The 23,849-nt window shown below is 39.9% G+C and overlaps 1 protein-coding gene across 2 annotated transcripts in view; it reads right to left on the bottom strand.

Annotated features, from left to right (window-relative positions):
• CACNA1D (calcium voltage-gated channel subunit alpha1 D) overlaps positions 1 to 23,849 on the bottom strand; it is a 208,356-nt gene that overhangs the window by 24,419 nt on the left and 160,088 nt on the right. For both annotated transcript variants that reach the window (XM_060271439.1, XM_060271438.1), the window contains 9 exons: positions 19,409 to 19,537; positions 17,390 to 17,455; positions 16,077 to 16,168; positions 13,132 to 13,291; positions 12,631 to 12,758; positions 12,415 to 12,511; positions 10,887 to 10,989; positions 9,861 to 9,962; positions 5,461 to 5,591 (listed from right to left, as the gene is read on the bottom strand). In XM_060271439.1, the coding sequence (XP_060127422.1) occupies positions 5,461 to 5,591; positions 9,861 to 9,962; positions 10,887 to 10,989; positions 12,415 to 12,511; positions 12,631 to 12,758; positions 13,132 to 13,291; positions 16,077 to 16,168; positions 17,390 to 17,455; positions 19,409 to 19,537 (1,008 nt within the window). The remainder of the gene's footprint in view (positions 1 to 5,460; positions 5,592 to 9,860; positions 9,963 to 10,886; positions 10,990 to 12,414; positions 12,512 to 12,630; positions 12,759 to 13,131; positions 13,292 to 16,076; positions 16,169 to 17,389; positions 17,456 to 19,408; positions 19,538 to 23,849) is intronic.

The raw sequence follows: 23,849 nt of genomic DNA on the forward strand, positions 1-23,849 counted from the left end.
GATCAGTGAGCCGCCATTATGACATCACAATAGGATGGAATTTGTTTACCTCTTTGAGGCTGAAAACTGTCAACATTCAAGAGAGTGTAAAATATAAGGTTGTGAATAAGAAGTTTGACAGATGCTCTTTTCATAAATGGATATATGAGTTTTAAGATATGAAGAAGAATTAAAAATGAGAGTTTGTAACCAGATCGGGCATAATTTCTGTTTCTGAAGTTTGGAAATGTGAACTGCGCCATTTCCTGCTTGTAATCTGTGCTGTTCCCACCAAATTGGAAACGACCAGGATGTCAGTAGACAACATCATCTGACTTTATTGACTTCTAAAAGGAACTTTTGGAATTGAAAAGTGAACTGCGTCAGAATACTATACAGATTGATAAAATAAAACAGAACTGTGCGGAAAGTGAAAAAGGACTAATCCCAACAAAGTATGAAGAGAAGTAAGATGAACAATAATCAGCCATGGACAAAGTAATTGAATTCAAAGATGATGAAGTTGCATGGGACATTGTTCCCTCAGTGAGGGGGGAGGGGGAACAGGACTCATGCTTGATTCAAAGAGTCTTCAAAGAAGAACCAGCATGGAATAATGCCCTCCCAGTGAGAGAGGGAGGACAGGATCCATACTGGGGCCAGAACTTAAGGGGAACCAAAATTGAGACAGGGCTGGAAAGTGGAAATGTAGTTGGATGGTATTGTGCAACAGCTAGGAAATTGGGGAAGCAGCAGGGGACAAAGAAGGGGGAGTGGTGGATAGGTGGTGAAAGAGGGGGAGTGGGGTTAGGAGTAATAATGGATGTTATTTTCTGACTGGTCAAGATGGCCCGAAACTGGAATGACATATGGAACTGGCTGATTCATCTGGGAGACCCTGAGTCCAGGGGAGGGGGGGCTTAATTAGATTTAAGGGTTTAAATGTTATTATGTTAAAAGAAATAATATTTGAATGTATGGAAAAATTTTGGGTATAAATTTGAGGCTAAGGGGAGAAATAGAGGATAGATGGATGGGGAAATATATTTAGATTTGGATTAAGATGAATTATGGGTGAAAGATAGTCAAGTAAGAATAGAAATAGTTGTGAGATAATGAAAAAATGTGTTAGAATGATTTAAGATAATAAATGAAAATTGCTTAATTTGGAGCTAAACATGGACCCAGTGTGAGGGGAATCGAGGAAGTCTACAATGTTAATTAAAATGTTAGAATTGATGTTTTTCTTTTTTTCTTTTTATTCTTGCTTTTTTGTCTTTTTGTTTTTGTGAATTTTTGTAACTTGTAATGTTTGAAATTGAATAAATAGTATTTGGGGGGGGGAGGAAGTGCCTTAAAAGTAAGCCCTATTCATGTGTTCTGAAAGCCAGGAAAACATGTGAGGGTGTGGGAGACACATGTATGTTACCTCCACCCTATCCCTGTAATTCTGTTCCAGTTGGAGGCTGACTGTATTTTTGTTGACGGTTGATCTATGTTTTGCAGTTGTCATTATGGTTATATTTTCTCCAGAACTTTGATATTTGAAACTACACTACCTGAAACTTCATTATGCTGTTGACGGGCATGCGGTTTTGCATGTGCTATTGCAATGTACGTAAAAGGTGTATTTTTTGTAACTATAGTTCACAGAACAGGGAAGTGACTGGCCCTTCACCACAAACCAGTTTCAGCTCTGGGGATTCCCCACCTCTCAAAGAGCTTGGTTGAGAAAATCCACCTCCACTTCAGGCCCAGTCTTCCTATTGGTCTGTTAATATCTTCTGAGTACCACAACCTGCATTTCTTGGCACACACACACACACCCCGGTTGACAGTGGCTTGGTCTCCTTATGGCTCTGGGGATTTCCCCCCGATTTCCCACAGCATAGAGAACAGCAGACCTTTCAACCACTCATGTCCCTGATCTTGATCTGTCTGCTGCTAGAGTCATCAGGTGATCCAGTGCTGATAAAGCTTACCACTGGTAGCAGCATACTGAAGCATCTCTTATAATCAATGAAATACTGAAACACACGAACATTAAAAGGCACAGAATACTTAGAAGAGCTCCAAAAATATTATTGTTTGTATGCATGAGAAATAACAGTACAGAATGAAACACAAACTTTCAAATCCAGCAATGGGCCTTCTTCAGGCGTTCTGATACCATGCTAAGTAAAGACAGGAGGGGAACTATTGGGACAAGCATGCCAGTTCTGCCCTCCATTTTTCCTGTTGTCCTCTGTAAATTGGACGGTGAATATTGGAAGTGTGGGGCCTCCTGTACCTCTGTGTTTTAGAATCCTGGTCGTTTATGGTTTACCACAAATGAGTCTATTTGGACTGTGTGCTAGTACAGTACATGGATGAAAGAAACCACAATCCCTGGCTTAACAGAGCTCATGATCAGTAATCAAAAGAATAAAATAAAATATTGCCTACAGATTGTGTTCTTTGGGGGAGGAAAACAAGCCACAGTCCTAACACTAAGCTATGGATAATGGTTTGTTTAATGCAGGGAACCATGGTTTCTGCTTACCATGCCGTGTCAACGTGGCTACTAAGTAAAAACACTAACACTCGTAACACATAAAATGTTTCAGGATGCCATGCACCTTTAGCAGTTGCAACCAGTTTGGTTATGCACACTCCTTCATGGTAGTTAGAAACAGAGTAAGAGCCAGCAACGACCTTTGTATATGAACTTTGTATATGAATATTCTGTATGACATTTGAGATCTTTATATATGAACTTTGCTATATGACATGTGATAAGGTTTTCTGTAACTGAAGCTATTGCTGTTTTAAAACTGGAAGAGTTTGGCAATCAGCCACAGAGCTTGGGGTGGGGTTAATGGTAAACTGCAGTCATTCAATCAATCTTCTTCCTAAGATTCATGATGAAATCTTCAATTTAGCTCACATTTGCATGAAAAAATATTACTCAAGGTATTTACGTCAAAATAACATTTTAACATCCATGTGGTCCTGCAGATCCAACAGCATGACCAAGGTAGGGGTGGGAGAAGAAATCTGTAGTTCTCAAACTCTGTAATAGCGAACCTCCCTAAATCAAACACAATAAAGAACCCACTCCTCCACACACAAATATATATCCACAAATATATATCCATGAATGCTTCAGCTGACGTCCAGCATTCTGAAGCACGCACCCTGATTTTGCTCCTGTGTTGTACTAAGTGGAGGGTGTGGAGTGAGCACATCACAGAAAGGATAGAAAGAATTCGGGAAACAGGTTGTAGCAACAAAAACGTAACTTCTCTGTAAAAGCTAGCATGCTTTTACATGATATCTGAGCATATGATGGGAGGAGATAAGACCAAGGTAGTAAAAGATAGCCGGGAACAATTATTTGAAGTTTTTTTCCACATTAGTACCAAAAAAAGAGTACCCAGTGAAGCTGCTGCAGAGAAAGCCAGAGAAAGTAAAAGAAACTGGTTTTCCAAAGCACATCACTCATCTGCAGAACACCTTAATGGACAATGCTGTAACTGATGGTATCATCCAACTATCTCGTTCCATCTGCACAAGCGTTTCTCCCTGTGTAATGCAGCTCCCCGCACCCTCTCCTCACCCTGCATGTGCCCTGTGCCTTCCCAAAATCTGCTCCGGAGGGCTGGGGAAACCCTGCTAGTACAGATGTGAAAGGAAAGGGAGGGGAAGTTCCGTTGTGGCAAGTGGAAATCCTTGCATTGTTAGAACGAGTAAGTTGGATACTGATGTGAGTTTGAGGATCAACAGCTCTTAGGAGAGGTGACCTTGGGCAATCACCCTAATGCTGATGATGCCTCTAGTCCAGGGGTCCCCAGAATTACCGGGCTTTGGGCCGGTGCCCGCCGCGCTGATCGCGCGGCGGGCTGGAGGGCAGGGGAGTGCACGTGCAGCGGGCCAGAGGGCGGGGGAGTGTGCGCCCGTGCGCATGCGCGCACACACACTTACTGGCACGGTGGCGTGCTTCCAGGTCGGAAAAAATCGCCGAAAATCGTTTGTGTGCATGCGTATGGGCCTCCCCCGACCCAGAAGTGCACCGGAAATGACCTCTTGTGGGTCGGGAGAGGCCCATACGCATGCGCACAAACGATTTTCATCGCTTTTTTCCGAGCTGGAAGCCCGCCACCGTGCTGCGCGCCATAAGAGCAGGCGACGGCAGCGGGGGTCGTCGCGAGCCGGATTGGGAGGCCAATTGGGCCGCATCTGGCCCACGGGCCGTAGTCTGGGGACCCCTGCTCTAGTCTAACATGTGAATGGTTTGAGGCATAGAGCAGACTGAAAAGGCCAATTTATGTTTAGGGTCCCTGTGGTATTCAAAACATTCAAAGGTACAGAAATTAATCAGAGGCAGGTCTATGTATACGTCCCAGTATACTGCATCTTTCTAGCTCTTCTGGCTTGGAGAAAACCTTCATAATATGGTATTTTGCTAGTTTCTACCTCAAACTTAATGCAGAGAAGCCTGTGTGTGTGTGTGTGTGCTCGTCACTTACATAGCTGAGTGGCATGTATGTATTATGTCTAAAAGTACTTAAACTGTTAGGGGGGAAGTCTGATCTTTTGAGACTGTGGGTTAAAAAGCAAAATGGCTTGAAAAGGTTCTCACTAGCTCCGAGAGAGAAGCACTCTGCAAAACAAACAAAAGCACAGAGTACTTTGTCCCACAGCACTCCAGTGTTGATGCAACATGGACGTTATTCTCAACTATTCTCTGAAAATAAAGGCTCCAAGTAGAACCCTTTTCACTTCCCCATCCTCTGCTGAACAGAAATGGAATTCTAATAAGCACTTAATATTCATATGCCACCTACCTGCTTGTAGTGATATGAAAATGCTTCTTTTTATACCCACCCACACCAGTGTTCCTGGGAAACTGTATTTATTCATTCCTAAACATATTGCATGGTGGTGCTAATAAGAATAGGATGTCTCCCCCTCTTTGCTTTTTCAGTCTGTTATTGCTGTCCAGATGAAGCATTCTAACACGTACTACAAATGCTTTGAATAGAGATTCACTGTATTTTGAGACATTTGTTTTCAGGGGGAGATAATGTACAGTATGTTCAAACCACTTTCACTCTACTTACAGTGTGTGCCTCTGATTCTCTGCTTTTCAGATCTTAAGATATTCAGAGAAAGAGAGGGCTTGTGTAGAGTAGCATGAAATAAAATAGTCAACCCAAAGTTTGCATTTTCAATGGCAGCTTAACACAAACCCCCGCTTTACAATTCCTACTTGCAAACATTATAAAGCTTCTGCTACCAGTTGCTGCTTCTTTTACAAAAAAAAGGGCTTTGTACACTTACCTTGTAATATACAGAACAATATGGTTTACTCCTTTTAATGGCGGAAGACCCCAAAATGTCTCAATAAAATACAGTCCTTGTGGCACCCACAGTCATTTTACCTGTTGTTATCAACAAACTTGCAACATGGTTAGTTAAAGTGTAGAAAACAAAAATCACCTGTAGTGCAATTGTGGTGTTCTTTGCAGGATGTTTCCCCACCAGTCCTTGTTCTTTCCGTTTCTTGAATTTCCTAAAGTAGTCCTGTATCAGGAAGGTGGCATAGAACTTCCCCACGGTTACCTCATCATCTAAATGAACAGACCAGACAGATCTCTCCCAAGTCAGCACATTTCATTAATAGCCAATATATACTCTTATCCAAATCAGGAAAAATTGTGACAGTGCCATTGGCACAAGGGTGTTTTTATTATTGTTGTTGTTGCTGATAAGGCAGACTAAATCTAGCATGAAGCAGTTTTAGCAGGCAAACGAGACTAGACAGTAGAAGCAGTTGATAGGTGAGCTATTTCCTAAGAAAGGAAAAGATGCTAATTTATTAAAGTTCAAAGAGGTAAGATTATCTTTTAAAATGCAAATGTCTACATGACTCTGAAAATGCAAACTTTGATAAGTTTGAACCAGAGTGTTATAAAAACTATAATAGGAGGAAGGCCTTTTCATATTTGCTGCCTTTCAAGTAAATTATCACCATAGTGAATTCAAATATATCAAATTATTATTGTTTCTGTCTGACCTATTAAAGTGGCATATAAATTATCTCACTCCCTGAACACCCAGCAGGCAATATTCATATTAAGAAATATATAAGGCATTAGAAACCAGAGTTTGGGGGCAAACCCTGGAGACTAAAATTGGTAAACTTTCACCTGAGAGTCCAGTTTGGTAGTCTTTTAGGAGAGAATTTAATAGTCTCTTTTGGCAGTAATTGGTTCCAAAATAACAGCACACATAGAACATAACTCCACCTTAGATCATTAATAAGGCAGGTAAATTGAGAAGTGTTCATATCAAGACTAAGTGTTATTACAGATGCTTTCCAGCATGCATTAGCTTTTACATTTATCTGACAGTATTCAAACTGCTAGGTTATTTAAAAAAGACAAAGCATGATAAGCGGACATTGTTAATTATTGGACTATATTTGCTATTATTGGCAATTTAGTGAAGTATCTTTAAGTAGTTTCCTTTTATTAGAACAGTTACAAAACAGAATACTGTGTTTCTTTTCCTTGTGTTTTGTAATGGTTTAAGGAGGGAGGGTGTGCAATCCTATATATATCTACTCAGAAGTATGCCCAACTGAATTGAATGAGAATTAATGGCAGATAAGGATGTAGACAATCGCACAGCACTTCACCAGAATATATGTTTTTAAAATATCAGTTTCAATTACCTATGTCAATGAACTATGGATTTTATACTTAAAAGAGGTCTCTGTGTCAAAACTAATCCATTTACATTATCTGCAATTCCAAATTATTCAATTATAGATAGCTTTAAACAATAAACCCTGAAATTGGCCATATACCAGAACAGGTATGGCATAATAGGATTTGGCATGGTCTGTTATGTTAGAGGATGTTAAAGGATATCTTATGAAAGAAAACAAGAAACAAAAAGATTTGAAGTAGCTTGGTTGGGAGCCCTGTCTGTTCCATTCCGACTCTTAAATAGCATCATTGAGCCTGCTCTCACCATGTAACAAATGCCTTATTAAAGGATACATGGTCTATAAACCTCCACTGATTACAATGCAAGTTTAGGGGGCTTCAGTACTCAGGATCTAGTCTTAAAAGCTGTGAGGGAAGACCAAGAAGCATTTTTGTTAGCCAAAGCTGCAATCTCGTAAGTTAAATAAGTGTAAGATGTGAGTTATCTGTACTGTAAGTTGAGGTGGGGGTTGCACCATATATGCATGTGTAAATGTGGGCATACACACAATTCACATCTGCAAAGCAGCTTTCTTTGTTTGCAAGTTCCTGGATGTACCGTAGTTAAAAAGCTAGGTGCAAAAGGGACATACCCACAATATATATACATGGGTACAAAATCTGTCCAGACTTTTGAGAAAGACAAACAGAAGTAGATATGCGAAGGAAAGCCGTGGGGCAGAAGTGATCATACTTTAGTTTAAACAGAGTGGAAATCAATGTAAATGAAAAACCCAAGGGAACGAATTTCAGCAAAACAAGTTTGGGGAGAAGACAGGAGGGTGGCAGATGGGCTTCAGTGGCCTCTGAAGGTTAAAGAATGGGGAATTTAGATAAAAACCTTGGTGTAAAAGAAAGGAATCTGTACTTAAGTGCCTTTTCTTCCTGTTTCCATCATATATCAACAGTGTTAATTAATCAGTGTTAAACTGAACCTGAGGATTTGCAAGTAATTTGATATTTTAAATCTCTTGGCAGTTATGAGTAAATTAAGGAAATGGGTTTACGGTCAGTAATGATTAATCTTGCTAGATTCATTATTCCTTTATTAAGTCTGCTTTATTAAGTCTACAAAACAACAACAACAGGGATTTGGCGTTTCCTTAGCTATAACATTCTGTTTGAGAGATAATACTTAAGTGAATGCAGGAATCTGACCTATCATTGTGGAAAACCTGTGGTTTATATAAGGCATTTCATTATAATTCTGGAGCCTTTGCAGTACATTAAAAAATTAAATAAATTTTATTTATTTATTTAGGAGTATTTATACTTCACCTACTAACCAAAATTCTTAAAGTCTTCTTCACATTGTTGTTTACTTTGCAGCTTTCATATCTTGTGTTTCATATCTTGTGTTTTTAATGAAATATTACATTTCCATGTACGTTTTCCTGTAAGTCAACTTCCTGGCAGGAATAGTCTATTCCTATTTCACTGCAATTTGCCTAAAGTTGTGAAAGACTTCCTACACTGTTTGGCAGTGTTCTGTTTTCTGCATTTTAGTGGCATTATCTATTCTTTTTCTCTAGACAAGTTTTCTAGACAAATGGAAAAATCAATACTGTATTCACTTTGAAAGCAGCAATGAAATGGAGCTGAACCTTTAATTGCACTTTGTAGAGGAAAATGTATTATGGTTTATTCTCTAGATGCACACTCAACAAATGCTCAACATGTGCTTAATTTAGGAAGGCATGGCTCGCTATTCTGAAGCATGCGTCTGTATTTCAATAAAAAGAAGGGGAATCAAGTTGACCAGAGGCAACACTAATTCCATGCCACCACCCTAAAACAGAATTGCTTCAGAATATTCTGAAAAGACTGATAGTTGAAAGGAATAGAGGCTGCAGAAAAAGCTCAAGCACATAGTTACAACAATAACAAAGCAATTAATCTAGGCCATGCAAGCACTCAGGTGTAAGGTTAGAAAAGAGCAGAGTAGTTTTAAATGTGCAGTATCGGTTATTGCTTGACAGCTAGATTTCCCTAGATATGATTTGGCACCATCCCATCTGCAGTCTGAGCTGCCAGTTGCAAGTGGCTCTTCCAGCAACAAAGCCAATACTCCTTCTTGCACCATGCTGAAGAGTTGGATAGCCAGTATTGCTCTCTTTCTCCTAGAGACTGAGAATGTCACCTTCAGAGAGAGATCAGCTTCTACCACTCGAAGTGATCTTAGGGTCACTTCCATACCTGAGCCAAAACCATATTGAAAGCTGGGTTAGCACTATAAAAGTACAGTAAGCTATAAAAGAAGCCACATAATGAACTGAAATGGATCGGTCTCTTGGATGTCTGGGATAGGACTGATATGGATTGCATTATGCAACAGATTCTGCACTTCTAAAACATGAAAAGCAAGTCAAACATCACTTACAATCAAAAGTTCATCATTATTTTATACTGAAGAGAAATATATCTTGGTGTATATGTTTCATATATAGAATTGCATATTATAAAATCTTGGCTATGCTGTTTTATGACAATAATAGCTTACCTAGTTAGTTCTAGCTTATATATTAAAATCATAAGACTAATTCTGTACCCTCTACATCCTGATTAACTTGGTTATATTTAACTGTTTTAGGGTTTTTTGGAAGAGGGAAATGGGCTATATTCAGTCTATATTCACTTTTTACTGTAAAAAGTGTTCTCTCTCCCTCTCTACATTATTAAAAAATGGCACACTATTGTCCACTGACCTAGTACAAATTTGGATTAACTTCATTACCTGCAGATAGCATAATCAAAAAGGATGTCCAAAAAAAAAGAAGAAGAGTAGAACATAGGCTCTATTAATTTAGCAGTACATTATATTGGAACCTGTAAACTGAAATGTTTACACATAAATAAATTACTTACAATCACAATATATAGAATCTTGTCAAATCTTATCTTCCTAAAATAAATGTTTATATTTCTATTTAATAGAGATACATTTTTCCAACATTAATTAGCAAATAAGCATCTAAAATATTTAATAAATGCTTTTGCATATTATAATTTAATTTATCATTTAATTAACACTACTATTCTGATTTTAGTGCCATGGTATTTTTTTTCAAAACTGTATCAATATGTAAGCATTGAAAATGTAGAAATTTATGAGATCATCTCACTAACCACCAGCGGGGGGAACAACTTGGTCGAGAAGCTTCATGCTAGTTTTCTTCCAGATTTTCTTTATAACTGCCCTGAGTTCTTCATTTGCTTGCTCTAAGTTTCCTGAAAAGAGAGGGGAAGAACGGAGAGAAGGCAGGCAGGCCAAAATTGGAAATGTTAAATTTAATTTTAGGAACAGTAATTCAAAAAGTAATTCCATTTTATATTGCTGTGATCAAGCTCTGCTAAAATGGAGACAAGGACTCCCAAAAACTTCCTATGAAAAGCATTCACTGGGGAGAAAACATTTGAAGTGACTTTGTATAACTTTCTTTGTGATGTCATCACATCACAAACTTTTACTGGTCACATCAGGAAGTATATTCAGAGTGAAGACAGTGTCTTTATTATTTGTTCATGTGACATTCCGTGAGTGCACTGGAACTTCCCATCCTTCTCCTTCACTCCTCAGAAGAAGTGATCAGTTCTGAGGGTGGTTCTCTATGTGATGAAGGAAAAGCCAATGTGCTGAAGGAATGATTCTCATCAGAATTACTGACCTAACAGTGCTTAAAGATCGAGAAAGACAGAGGTCCGACTTCTGTAAAGAAAGTTTACATTTGCACAAAAAATGTAGAACCCAGACAAGATGGATGGTACACAAATGCAGTCAGCAGTACTATATAGTTAGGGGCTAATAATACTTCTTAGACATCTGAGGAGCAGCAGTAAGATAATTTTGTCAGTCCAAGGCAGGTTTTCCTTATAATGCTTTTGACAGCAAAGGAAAATACTGCCCCCCCAGCTTGGGATAGATGGCAAGTAACTCACCTGGGAACACCTGGGGAAACCCAGCCAGATGGGTGTGGTATAAATAATAAATTATTATTATTATTATTATTATAGAAGAACTGTTTGTACAACTTTTCATGTTTGGGAAATCTTAACGGGGTGGTCACCAGGTATATGAGATTCTCAGTACAAAGCAGTAATGTAAGAAGTAAAATAAAAAAATAGCACTTGGGAATATGTATCTTATTCTCTTACCTTCTGTTTTAATCTTCAGGGCGGTTCTTACTAAAGCAAATAAAGTAGCATTGAACATAACCGTTCCATCGCTGTTTAGGGGCATGTTCATGGCTACCAACCTCTGCAGATGTTCAGAAATAAACAAATACAAAGGAATTTCAGTGCAAGACACTGAAAAAATATATATATACCAAATACATGTGTCCATTCATATATATGTGTGTTCATATATATATATATATATATATATATATATATATATATATATATATATATACACATACATATATGAAAAGCAGATAAAATGCATAGGAGGCACAATAAGTCTGCATGACACTGTCCCTAACTTAGCAAAATCTACCAGATGCTTATCCTACGGATGTGTCACTAGAAAAAAATTCTGCCTGATCCTCAAAATCTATTGTAGACATTATGTGGTATATGTGTAACACAAAAACTAGAATGTTAAAATAGCTGGTATCCCATGGTTTTTACACATTTAATTAATACTTGGCATGAATATCTGGGGAATATCTGGCACAATACAGCCAACATTAACCAAGTCCCATTGCTTTAAACTTTGGTGATTCCTTTTCAACTCTTTCAGCAAAATCAATGAGCTCTAAATGTACTCTAATAAATTTTGGCAGGATACATTTGGCCCACATACTTATCTACTACCAAATTGCCCAAAATACAAGTATTTGGGTCTGGAGTCAAGATAAAAGGGAGCCATCACAAGGATGACTCTGGATCCTTCGATCTGAAATGCCCATGCTTTCATTGTAAGTCTTGTTCCAAGTAGCCCCATCTAATAATGCAGGTGCTATTTACATTGCTTGTTCCAAAACCATCTTATTTAACAGATTCTGGGTTAAACCAAAGGGTGCTAGTTCTCTTCATCATGTCCTCCTTGTGGGCAGTTGAAGGACATTTGTATTGTCCTGGCTGGTGGTAGAATTCTACTGCAATGACATCTGAACTGACTCAGTACAGCATTTGTTTTGTTTTTAGCTGCTGAAGCATGACAGCTTGTTGTAGCACCAAACCACTGTGTGGCATTATGTCTAAACCATTATGTCTGAACAACAAGACAAATATTATACAGAAACTTAATGGCATCATAAACAAATGTATGCAGCATGCTGCATTCCTCCAAGCAGCAGCAGCAGGAGCCATTATTCATGAAAATATGTTGGAAGGTTCTACATGCATAGCATAGCTTCGGCTAGACAGGTGCAGATGGGGATTGTTTACTTCCTTGTCAAAGCTGGCGAGCAAGGAATGACAATATACGGTAGCTTTGCTGCACCTATACTCTCCAAAATTCTCTTCTGCTACCACTCACATCCACATTTTGTTCTAAATCAGTGAGTCAAGGCAAGAACAGGAAGTTCTGGCTTTCATTAGATTGAAAGGAGCCTGTAGCTATAATTCAATGAACCAGGCGTCTTGAATTTACAGCCATCTCTGCACTAGCAAATGATATTAGACAGAAGTACTGACACAATAAAGAGCAAATGCTCTGAAACACAGAAAAGCCTACCTTGCATGCAACTCTGTGGGGGCATAATTTACCAAAGCCAAGTGGAGGCTGTATGCGTCGCAACAAGGTAACAACATCAAGGTGTTTTATCCTCCCCCTATGAAAGAGGTATAGTATTAATAAAATAGTTTCACCTGCCTTTAAGTTACCCTCTTGTTTTTGGTTCTTTGGCTCCTTAGGTAGGCACACACTACAGCACAATGGTGTCTAACTTACTTTGCTTCAGGATCATATTCTGACCATATTCTTTTAAATTCATCTAGATGATGAGGACCAAGAATAGACCAATCGCGTGTCAGATAATCAAAGTTGTCCATGATGACAGCCACAAAGAGGTTGATAATCTTAAAAAGAATTGAAGGAATTATTTAATTACATTTATATTCATATGAAAAATGCAAATTATTAATATTATCCCGGAATGTGTGCGCACAGAAATGTGTGTGCAAATTTTAAATACATATATCAAATTACAGATAGGGATTCAATGTGTGTGAATGAAAATTTTAAATATATGCACACAAACATCAAATTATAGTCAGGAATTCAATGTCATGCTAAGGAGATCATTCCATCAGGCAAACATTGTGGCTTGCCAGGTGGAGCAATCTCCTCTCCCCACCACCACCACCACCACGTGCTGTTCCAGGGGTCTAGGGTCATATTCTTTGCTGTCCAATCATAGTGCTTAAGGATGTTCCCAGCTTCTGGACTCACCAAAAAAGCGCACAACATATAGAAACTGATGAAATAAATAATGGCAAAGTTGCTTCCACATGTGAATTCTTCTCCCGGGTTAAAATCAGACTCTGGATCACATCGCTTTCCTGGCATGCAGGCCAACATGATCTCCTGCCAAGCCTCTCCTGTTGCACACCTTGAATTTGGAATAAAGCATGACAAAATGAATCAAATGGTATTCTTTCAATTAGAATGACACTGTTGTTGTTTTTATTTGTTAACGAGGGCTCCAGAAGTGTCACAGGACACAGTATAGAGGGTTCATGTATGTATAAGAGCACTAGAGGTTGCGCATGCAGTCCCAGCAGCCTATCTCAGCAACCTTTCATCTCCTTGGATTGATGCATACGGCGCATCCATGTCACGGGTTGTCTTAGCACAGGGCTAGAACAAGACTGAGGACAAAGGCAACAGGCCCTCCCTCCCTCTGAATACACTTCTTATTTTCCTAGCTGTTAAAAATGTCCCCACTTTCTATGTAGTTTCAGTACAACTGGAAGGGCAATATTTTATTTGATTAAAAAAACAAAAAATGCTTTTAAAGACACTATCTGAGAACAAATTGGTAAGCTCCTGCCATGTATGCAAGTATGTATGTATGCATATATATCTTTCACTAATGTTAGAAAGAATTTACTTTCACTAGCTTTCTAGGCCAGTTGCTATATTGGTATTACAGTACCAAAAACCCATATGCATTATTATTATTATTATTATTATTAGTAGTAGTAGTAGTAGTTTTGTATGTTTATTTGAGCGTAATCAATGGAACCAGTGATTTCAAATTACAAGAGGAGATTCAACATTAGGGAAAACTTTCTGAAGGTAAGAGCTACTCAACAGTGGAACAAGCTTCCTTGGTAGGTGGTGGACTTTAATTCACAGGGAGGTTTTTAAACAGAGTTTGGACGGCCATCTGTCAGGCTTTCTTTTGCTGTGATTCCTGCATTGAAGGGGGTTGGACTAGATAGTTCTTGGGATCCCGCTTCCAACCCTACAATTATGTGAAGCAATCCCATCATTTAAGATGAGGCTTGCATCTGAATAGAGCTGCAAAAGATTGGGAATTAAAATGGGGAAAACTGGAATAAGCATAGTCCTTCCCGATCAGTTAATCCAGTGCACTTTTGTCTCTGACTCCATCCATCATCAGCTTTGGTTCTGCCCATAAATTACCCCTCAGAGAATGTGGTGTTTGACAGAATTCAGGTTGCCTACCACTTTTTTGTTGTTGCCATCGTTTTTATTAAATTTGTTACATCACTTTATTTTGCCCAAGGCAACCCAAAGACACTTAAAACCAAACAACAAACCAAACAAACAACAAACCCACATTTAAACAGGGGCGAGAGGAATAAAATACATTAAAAACATCCCACCCACTTCTAAAAGGCCACAGACTATCAAAGCTCAAAGAGGAAACCCTCTTTACTGACATCCCCTTCAGTGTCAGGCCCATAGCTGCCAGGTTTTCCCTTTTCTCACGAGGAAGCCTATTCAGCATAAGGGAATTTCCCTTTAAAAAAGGGTTAACTTGGCAGCTATGGTCAGGCCCACCCCCACAGCAGTCATTCTGAGGGTGATGCTTGGGGAGTACTGTTCGGCCCTGTGGAGCCTTCAATGTGGGGTTCCTTGGTGCTTGAGTTTATCCTCCATGCTGTTTAACATCTACATCAGGCATCCCCAAACTTCGGCCCTCCAGATGTTTTGGACTACAATTCCCATCTTCCCCGATCACTGGTCTTGTTAGCTAGGGATCATGGGAGTTGTAGGCCAAAACATCTGGAGGGCCGCAGTTTGGGGATGCCTGATCTACATGAAACCACTGAGTAGGGTTCCTCTCACACACAGGGATGCATGGAATGGAAGATTCCAGCAAGTGCATGTTGCCTGTCATCGTACTATTGTGACTGAAAGAGCAGCACCTTCTGACATTCTCCCTTCTGTAACTATGGATTAATGTTTAACCTGGAATATATGATGTTTTGGAACTTCCGTCATAGTAATAGTGTTTTATGTGACAGTATTTAAAAGGTGCCAGCATTCCCGTTCTTCTTGTTGCAAGGATGCAGGCTTTAAAAAGAGTGCCTACAACATCCTGCTTCCTTGCTAGTTAGTACACTGTGATAATTTAAAGCAAGCTCATATACTCAGGGCTTTTTTTACATTTCACTGTCTAGGTATGTTGTGTTACGAGCAGGCAGGAGGATAGCAGAATTAACACAGTAGAAAGGAAGAAGGGTAGGCAAGAACAGACAGCCTGACAGGCAAAGAGAAAGCAGCACCAAGGCAAGGCTGGAGTCTGGTTATTATTGTCAAGGCAAAGATCCACTCCAGATCTGGAAACTTTTTGGGCCAAGGTTAGAACAGGAAGAACCAACAGGTATCCTGGAGAGGGGGTGAAATAGAGCCATCCTGGGACCTCAGTCCCTTTCTTCTTCGCTCTGTACCACTGAGTGGCTCTCAAGGGACACCAGCAGAAGAGAAGACCAAACAGATCCACTTAATCTTGGATCAAGGTTCACTTACTGGCCTTTTTTCATATTTATCACACTGGAATGTGAGCATTAACTACATTAAAAAGGAATTTTGAAAAATGAAACAAGATTAAAGAGAAAAAATAATAACAAAAAACTATGCAAACAATACTAACGATAGGCCACCCTCCTTTCACATTGTGGATACAGTGACCATCAGTATATGAATCTTAAACATGTTAAGTTAATGTAAGCCCTCTAGATCTCCAAATAGCTTTTCACATGAAATTGATGCCTATGTGTAATATGCTCAAATGTCCTCAAACTATTGTGAAATAGACATTATACCTAGCTGAAACTTTAAGACAGAATTTTAGAACCCCTGCAGTCTACCAGTTTTATAACTCAAATGTCAATTGTAACAAAACAACAGATAACACCTACCGAAAGAGAAGCAGCACCGCTTGGGGAAAAGTCTGAAAGTTGTTGTTCCGGTTAATTTGACTTCCGTCCTTCAGAGCAACTTTACCAAACACCTAAAAAAAAGAAGAAAGAAAAGGACAAATGTCCATCCAATATGATTTTGTTTTATCCTCCAACAAGTCTGGTGATAAGAATGTAAGAAACATCCTGTGGGGTGGGGGTTAAACCTAGCCCAATCTTCCCCACCCTGACAGCTTTCATATTATTTTGGACTACAGCTCCCATCATCCTTGACGATTGGCTGTGATGGCTGGGGTTGATGGGAGCTGGTACCCAGCCAAACCTTGAAGGCAGCAGGTAAAGGAAGGCTGATTTAGTCTAACATATTGCTTCTAGCAATGGTCAGCAATATGCTTCCAGGAAGCCTGCAGATCCTGAAAGTAAAAGCCCTCCCCACACTGTTTGATCTCAGCAACTGGGATTGGGTGGCATACTGAAAACAGAGGCAACCCTTAGTCAACATGGCTGAGAGCTATTGGCAAGACTATCCTCCATGGGTTTGTCTAAGCCCCTTTTAAGTTAGTGTTAATGGCCATGGCAGTAAATTGCAAAAAAACTACTACTGTATGACTTGGATCTGAACTTTCCTTCCATAAATGTTAGAGAGTTCATTTTTATAGGCAGGACTTCCCTCTCAGCTCCTTCCCTGCATGTGCCTCCCTTGAAAATCTACTCTGGGGTTTGGGGAACCAAACAAGCCAGATCACTCTCTGACCCTAACACTATGGCAGGTAGGTGGGACAACCCACCTGTCAACTCCTAGATGTCATTATTATGCCTGTCAAAGGCCCCTCCACAGCACTTTCCACAGTGCCTGACAAACAGCTGGTTGGTGAGCTCACTTGGGAACCACAGTGCAAAAACTGCTTTCTGCAGCAACAGACTTTGCAATTGCGTTCAGCTGATCCAGCAGGATTCAGCCTTACCACCCAACATCTGACTGGTGGTGAATTCTACCATGCTTTCTGCAGGGACCAGTTCAAGTTCCCCATAGGAAACCCGGTCACACTTGAGCCAGGCATTTCTATCTGCCCCACACCTGACATCACATGAGGTAGGTGCTGATGGGGTAGTGAAAATGGCCTCACAAGACCAAATGAGGGGCCCATGTCAGACAAAATTAAGCCCATGGGTCAAGGCTCCTCACCTTTGTTTTAGAGAATGCACATACACAGTTAAGCTATAAATGGAATGTTGAGGTAGGCAGTTGCTATACATTATAAACTGATCAGTGACAGCCTCTTTAATGCAGAAGAAATATGGTTTTTAATTACCTGCATTCCAATAACCGCATAGATGAAAAACAACATTGCTATCAAAAGAGCAACATATGGCAGAGCCTAAAATGAAAAACAAGATTATTATTATTTTAAAAAATAACTGGTATATCCTTTGAAGCTATTTTGCATGCATTTTGCCTATACAATTTGATTGCCATTTTCAAATCATTTATCCCTCTCTGCAGTCTCCCTGAAAATGTTTGGCCTATCCTGCAGTGAGTGGCTTGTAAACTGAAACCTGTGTGGATATTTAAAATGCTATGAACACAAAAAGCTCCCTTATACTAAATAACACCACACGTCTAGCACTATCTGCTGTTTGTTGGTGACTCTCAAGGGTCTCGGGTGAAGGTCTCTGCCAGTGCTGTTTCTGCAATGGCACAGATGCTGGGATTTGGACATGGAATCTTATCCACGAAGGGCATGTGCTCAACCTCTGAGAAATGAGTGCTTCACCTTAAAGGGCTGGCAAGTTGTCTTCAGGTAGGCTTAAACTACATATCTCATCTATTGGCAGACAAGTAGAATGATCTAATGAACCATAGAGACCAGTGGTAAGAAGCCCCTGAAAATACACGATCTTTAGTACTACTGTACTTGACCGCAGTCAATTATTCTAGCATTACATTAATCTATTTTTAACATCGCCTTATTAAATGGTTGTAATTCACCCTGGGATGTTATGATGACGACGACAACACTCCCTTGTACACTGAATTTCTTTTTAAAATGACCAACTGTTTTAAAAACCAGCAGCAGCATTTTGAATTTCAAAGCATGAGAATGCATGACCTAGTTTCTTGAGTAGAACAAATGGGAAAGTTTCGACCATTTCTAGTTCCTAAAAACATTACAAACCTCTAGCTCTGATGCTATTGTGTGAAAAGTATTAGTGATTATATCAACTGTGTATCCTTTCGGGTACCACACCATAATCATATTGTGACTGGCAGATTGTAATCATACTTCATGTTTCCACTTTTACAATTACCCAACATCAAGTGGGGTTAGAAAGCTGAAGTAGCAACATGTTATATCAGATTAGAGTTTCCTTGCACATCAAGAATTCTCAGTGAACTGGTAAGAGCCAAATTTGGACATGGGCTTGATTTAAAAAACTAAAAACTAAATGTGGAGCCAGACTGAGAGATATAATTTTATGCATAAATACCTAACGCTTACAATGATATATTATGCTTAAATGCCAATCCTTTGAACACTTACTTAAGCGTAAGCCCATTTAAACTCAGTGAAATTTACATTGGATTAAATGGACAAAAAATAGGCTTCATGGCTAATAAATACTTCTGCAGCTATTATGGCACAAGTCAAAATGTTTCAAGTGCCTTTTAAAAATGATTAAACTCTAATTGTTTCAGAAAGTTCTTATTTTCAACCTGCTTAAGAACAATTAAAAAACAACAACATGAAGGCAGACAATTGGAATTAAGAATTGGCACTGGTGGAATGACAGCCATATCATTAGCTGGGGAAAGGAGACTTGTTAAGCCAGGTCACTAACCCTTGTACGCAAGGAGTAGAGAACCCGTGGCTCCTTCAGATGTTGCTGGACTAAAACTCTCATCATCCTTGACCGCTGGCCATGTTGGCTGGGACAATTGGGAGCTGGAGTCCAACACCAACAGCAGGGCTGGGACAATTGGGAGCTGGAGTCCAACACCAACAGCAGGGCTCTTGCTTAAGGCTCAGTTGGACTGCCACGCTAAATGATTGTTGTGAAAATGATTAAGTACTCTCAAGAAATGTGCACAGTTTAAGTGATACATAGATCACTATCATGTGCAATGGATCTGGATGTGTTCTCTATGTGTATGTGTTCTCAACAGAAAATATATCTTTCCATCCAATTGTTGTCTTTTGATGTGCACCTGTCTATGTGGCTTCCTGCTGTTTCACATACCGTAACTAATTGACCATAACTATAGGGTCACTGCTATTCAGAATGATTGTATTTTGACCCCTAGAAGCTAGGAGTTTAACCATTAAACTTACCTGAAAAGACTTAATAAATGTCCACAACAAAGTTCTTATCCCTTCACCCCTGCTGAGGAGCTTTACCAATCGCATCACTCGAAAAAGGCGGAAAAAGGTGATGGAGATTCTAGCACTCTCTTCATTGTTCTAAAAGGGTATGACGGAAACATCAGACCAAGCAAAATGCAGAACACGCAACATTTCAGGAAAAGAAAAACAACAATAAATGCAGAGGTGAAAGAGGTAAGATTTGAAAATGTGTCTCTGGGGTCTTTTCCCACTTTATATAAACATGGTATGACAGGAAAAATTACATGCTAGCACACAGGACCTGTAGAAATGCTTCACACAATGCATGCATTTCCAAGTTTTCCAGTTTGTTAATAGGGTCACGTTGGGTTTGTCTGTAGTAAAGTTTGATAGGTACATTGACAACAAAACCAAATCACTGCATACACCTTTCTAGTAGGACAATCATGAAAAAATACAGAAAAAACCAGTGGAGAAAAGAGACATGGTAAAAAGAATAAACTCAAGTAGAGGTACAATCAATCACTGGGGTCAGTTTACTAATCTTACCCCAGACTCATCAGTTGTGACAGTGACAGTTTCAGTTGGCTTTGGCTTTAAAAAAAATTAAGAACATTATATATTAAAATCAAAGCAAAGACCTTTAAAAATAATGTAAGTTGACTATAAAGGAGGAAAAAAATGCCTGTAGCTTGAAAAAATTATGAGCATAATATATTAAAATAAAAGCAAAGACCTTTAAAAATAATTCAACTTAAACACAAAGAGGAAGCAAGAACAGTTTGATAATTTGATGCTGATTGGAAAGGGGGGGAACACATGAAAAGCTCTGCTTTATCACTGCAGCTTACATTTCTGCGACAAATATTGCATGTCTGCTATAAATAAGTAAGAAAGTATTCGTTATAGCTGAATTATGAGAATGTACTAAAATTATGTAAGGCTTCCCTGAAACATTGATTTTCAACTGGTGGGATGCAACACATAATTGTGTCGCGATCTGATGTAAGGTTGGTAGCAGCAGAAACACGACAACTATCTTTCTGAAGAGACAGACAAAAAGGAAGGAAGGAGAAACACAGACAGAAGAGAACAAATATATGTGAATCTATTGAAGTTAATAAATAACTGGGGATGAACTGCTGAATGGGCAATTCCCATGGCTCTGAGATGAATACTTGGCAAATTATCTTTGAGAAACAGAAACTAACAGTTTTGAAGGCTGCATTTGGATATGCCAATATCCTAATGCAGATTCATTTGCTCCCCAGTCCTTATCCAATATGGCCATAAGGAACTGAACTTTCATTTTTAACTAACCAGGGTTTCACATGTAGAAATACGGGGGGTGGGGTGTTGTATTTAGTTTTTAAAAACTATAGGATAGTCAAATGAACCAACTTTAAGCCCTTGTTATGAAGCTGGCTTCTTCCAATAAACCATCATAAAGATTAACCACAGTTTATGACTCAAAATGCTAAGCTATGATTAATTAGAAATGGAAGCAACATTTAGTTTCTCCTTGCAGCTGTGCTGGAGGAAAGTAGAGACGGCAAACACAAACCCGAGGCTGTGCACGCAATGCTAAACCATAGTTGCATTTTTAACCATATTGTTGTGATTGAACAGTTGAATTGTTGTGCTTAACCTTGAGCCAGAGGCAGAGTGAGAAAGCCATGAGTTGTCAGATTCCCTCTTGGAATCCGATGCAGGCAGATTTCTTGCCTTTTGGAGAAGCAGGTGCCTGCCAAGGTATTCCGCAGCATGAGATCGGAGACACTCAACTTCTATTTCAAGGCAGTTGGTATTCTGAAACACGGGGAACCACTAACAGTGCTTCTCAGGAAGATCACTGACTGAGCTGTGATTTAAAGTGTCCTGGACCCAAATTGTTCGGGGCTTTGTATATTAACATGAGAATCTTGAACTTGGCCTGGTAGCATATGAGTAGTCAGCACAAGTGTTTTAGCAGAGTTGTCACATACTGTGAGCTATCTGGCTCCAGCAGCAATTTGGCCACTGCATCCTGCAGCAGATGGAGCTTCTGGACCAGACCCAAGGGAGAGAGCTACCTTGCGCTCCTTGGAGGAACGAAGGATAAAAATGTAATAAATAACAACTTCTCTCCTGGATAGGAGATGGATAATCCACTGGAGAGCTTGTTGCAATGAACATGAGATCTCCACCCTAGCTAAACTATTTCTCATTGGTCATGTTGGGGCATAATATGGTTCTGGATTGTTCAGAAAAGGAGTCAGTAATTTGTAGCTGCACTATGGTGTTTTTTAAAAAAAGAAAGAAAGGAGCCACCACAAACAAAATAGTAACAGGAACGGAAAGAAATTATTTGCATAAAGTAATTTGCATCCACTGCCAAGTGAATGGAACATTGTTAAGGAAATAACTGTGAAATGTTGACAGCATATCTTTAGAACGTATTTGTTTATGATACAGTCTGATGCTGTGCACACAATTAAATTCATAGAGAATAAGGCTACCAATGGCTACTAGTCTACCTCAAGGGCCATAGGCAACATTCCTAGGGGCACCAGTCACTGGGGGACAACAGCAGGAGAGGACCTCTTGTGCTCACTGCCTGCTTGTGGGCTTCCCATAGGCTCTGGAATGCTTTCTCTACGCAGCTGGAAACTATAAACCAAGCTGCTTATTTAGACATTTGGGCACTTGAGCCACTGTGTGAATATTGGGAGCATGCTGTTTCATTGTATTTTTTTTTGGTGTGCTGTGCTAATTTCAATTGAGATTTCAGCATTTAGTTGAATTTTATCATTCCCCTTCCAGAGCTATCTGGGTATAGGGCAGGATATAGATAGACCAAAATAAAATAAATGGGCATCTGGTTGGCCACTGTGGGAAACAAGTTGCTAGGCATGCTTTTGGACAGGATGCCTTCCGCTGTCTGATCCAGTCGTGCTCTTCATGTGCTCTTATGAATGCTCACTATCACTGTATGCATCATTACTTATTGCTAATCTTAAGAGAACAGAAGAATGGGAGTTAAGATATTGTGGTCAGATAGGCAAATCAATACAGGCAAGACAGGACAGGAGAGAAAAGCACAGATCACATCATCACTTATACAGAGAGTGGAGAGGTTAAGACTCACAAGACAGAGATAGCTGAGATATAAAAAAAGGGCACTCAGCACTGTCAGCCAACTAAAGATACAGACAGACTCTTCTAAAGGCTCCACATGATTATGAAGTTACAGTATGACCTACTTATATCAACCACAGATGCTATTTGAGCAGACACACAGTCCGTCAAAATATTGATTGAACATTGGCTGAAGCACATGAGGAGCTGTCTCCTAACGTTTGTGCCTATGGAAGAAGAGGGCTACTAAATCTTGTTTTAATAGTTCCTCAAATAAAGCATGCTCGCTCTGCAACACGGATGTCCCATATGTTAAGAACCTTTGTTTATAAACTGCAGTTTAGCAGCCTCAAGTGAGCTAAAAACTAGCAGTGTTTTGCTTATCTTTAAATGTTTTAATACATTTAAAATAGCACACACACACACACCTGGATATTAAACTTGAATATTAAACAGTGCAATCCTGTGCACATTTACTCAGAAGACAGGTTCACAATGTTTAATAGTGTTTACTCCCAGGTAAGTATGGGTAGGACTGCAGCCTAATTAATAGACAATAGTCAAAGGATGGTGGTGGCAGGAACACCTTAACCTATGTGTATTCATTAGAAAAGCGCTCTTCAATCTTGGATTCTCAGGTGTTGTTGGACTACAACTGCCATCACCTGTGACCACTGGCTAGGCTGGCTGGGGATAATAGGAGTTATAGTCCAACAACATTTGGGAACCAAAGTGTCACAGTGGCCGGAGTGGACTACTTCAGAGTAACGACGCTACGCAGCTCTGCATTTTATTCTTTTATTGGTGCTGCGTATTTACAGTGCTAAAGTCATTGCTATTTACACGGAGTGATGTGATCAGTCGGTTTCAGAACCTCCTAATGGCTTTTGGCGCGTCTTTCTCCAACACAAAAGCTTTGGCAGACCCATCCTCTTTCCCCTCCTCTTTCTGCGTAATTCCGGAGTTGGGGGATGGGTCTCCCCCCCTTATTCTCCCCTTCCTGTCCCACCTGGGACCCTGGCTCCTCTACCTTGCCTGAGCCTCGGCCCCGACTTCCTGCTTCCCCACTGGCATCGGAACTCTCTCTGCTTTCCCCTGTGCTCGGGGATGGGCTTGAACTCAGGAGGGGAGGGACTTCGCGATATCCCCTGTCCCTCACATCCACCCCCCTCCCAAGCTCTCCCTCACCCCTCCCCAGGTCCCCCCCAGGTGTCGGTGACGACTGGAAGCCTAAGAACTCAGTACCTTCCGAGCCCGTTGGTGTGAACACCTCCCCCCAGTCCTGCAAGCCCCCCCCTTCCGCCTGGGAGGA

The sequence above is a fragment of the Zootoca vivipara genome, chromosome 2 (genome assembly GCF_963506605.1).
Source record: "Zootoca vivipara chromosome 2, rZooViv1.1, whole genome shotgun sequence".
NCBI classification, from domain to species: Eukaryota; Metazoa; Chordata; class Lepidosauria; order Squamata; family Lacertidae; genus Zootoca; species Zootoca vivipara.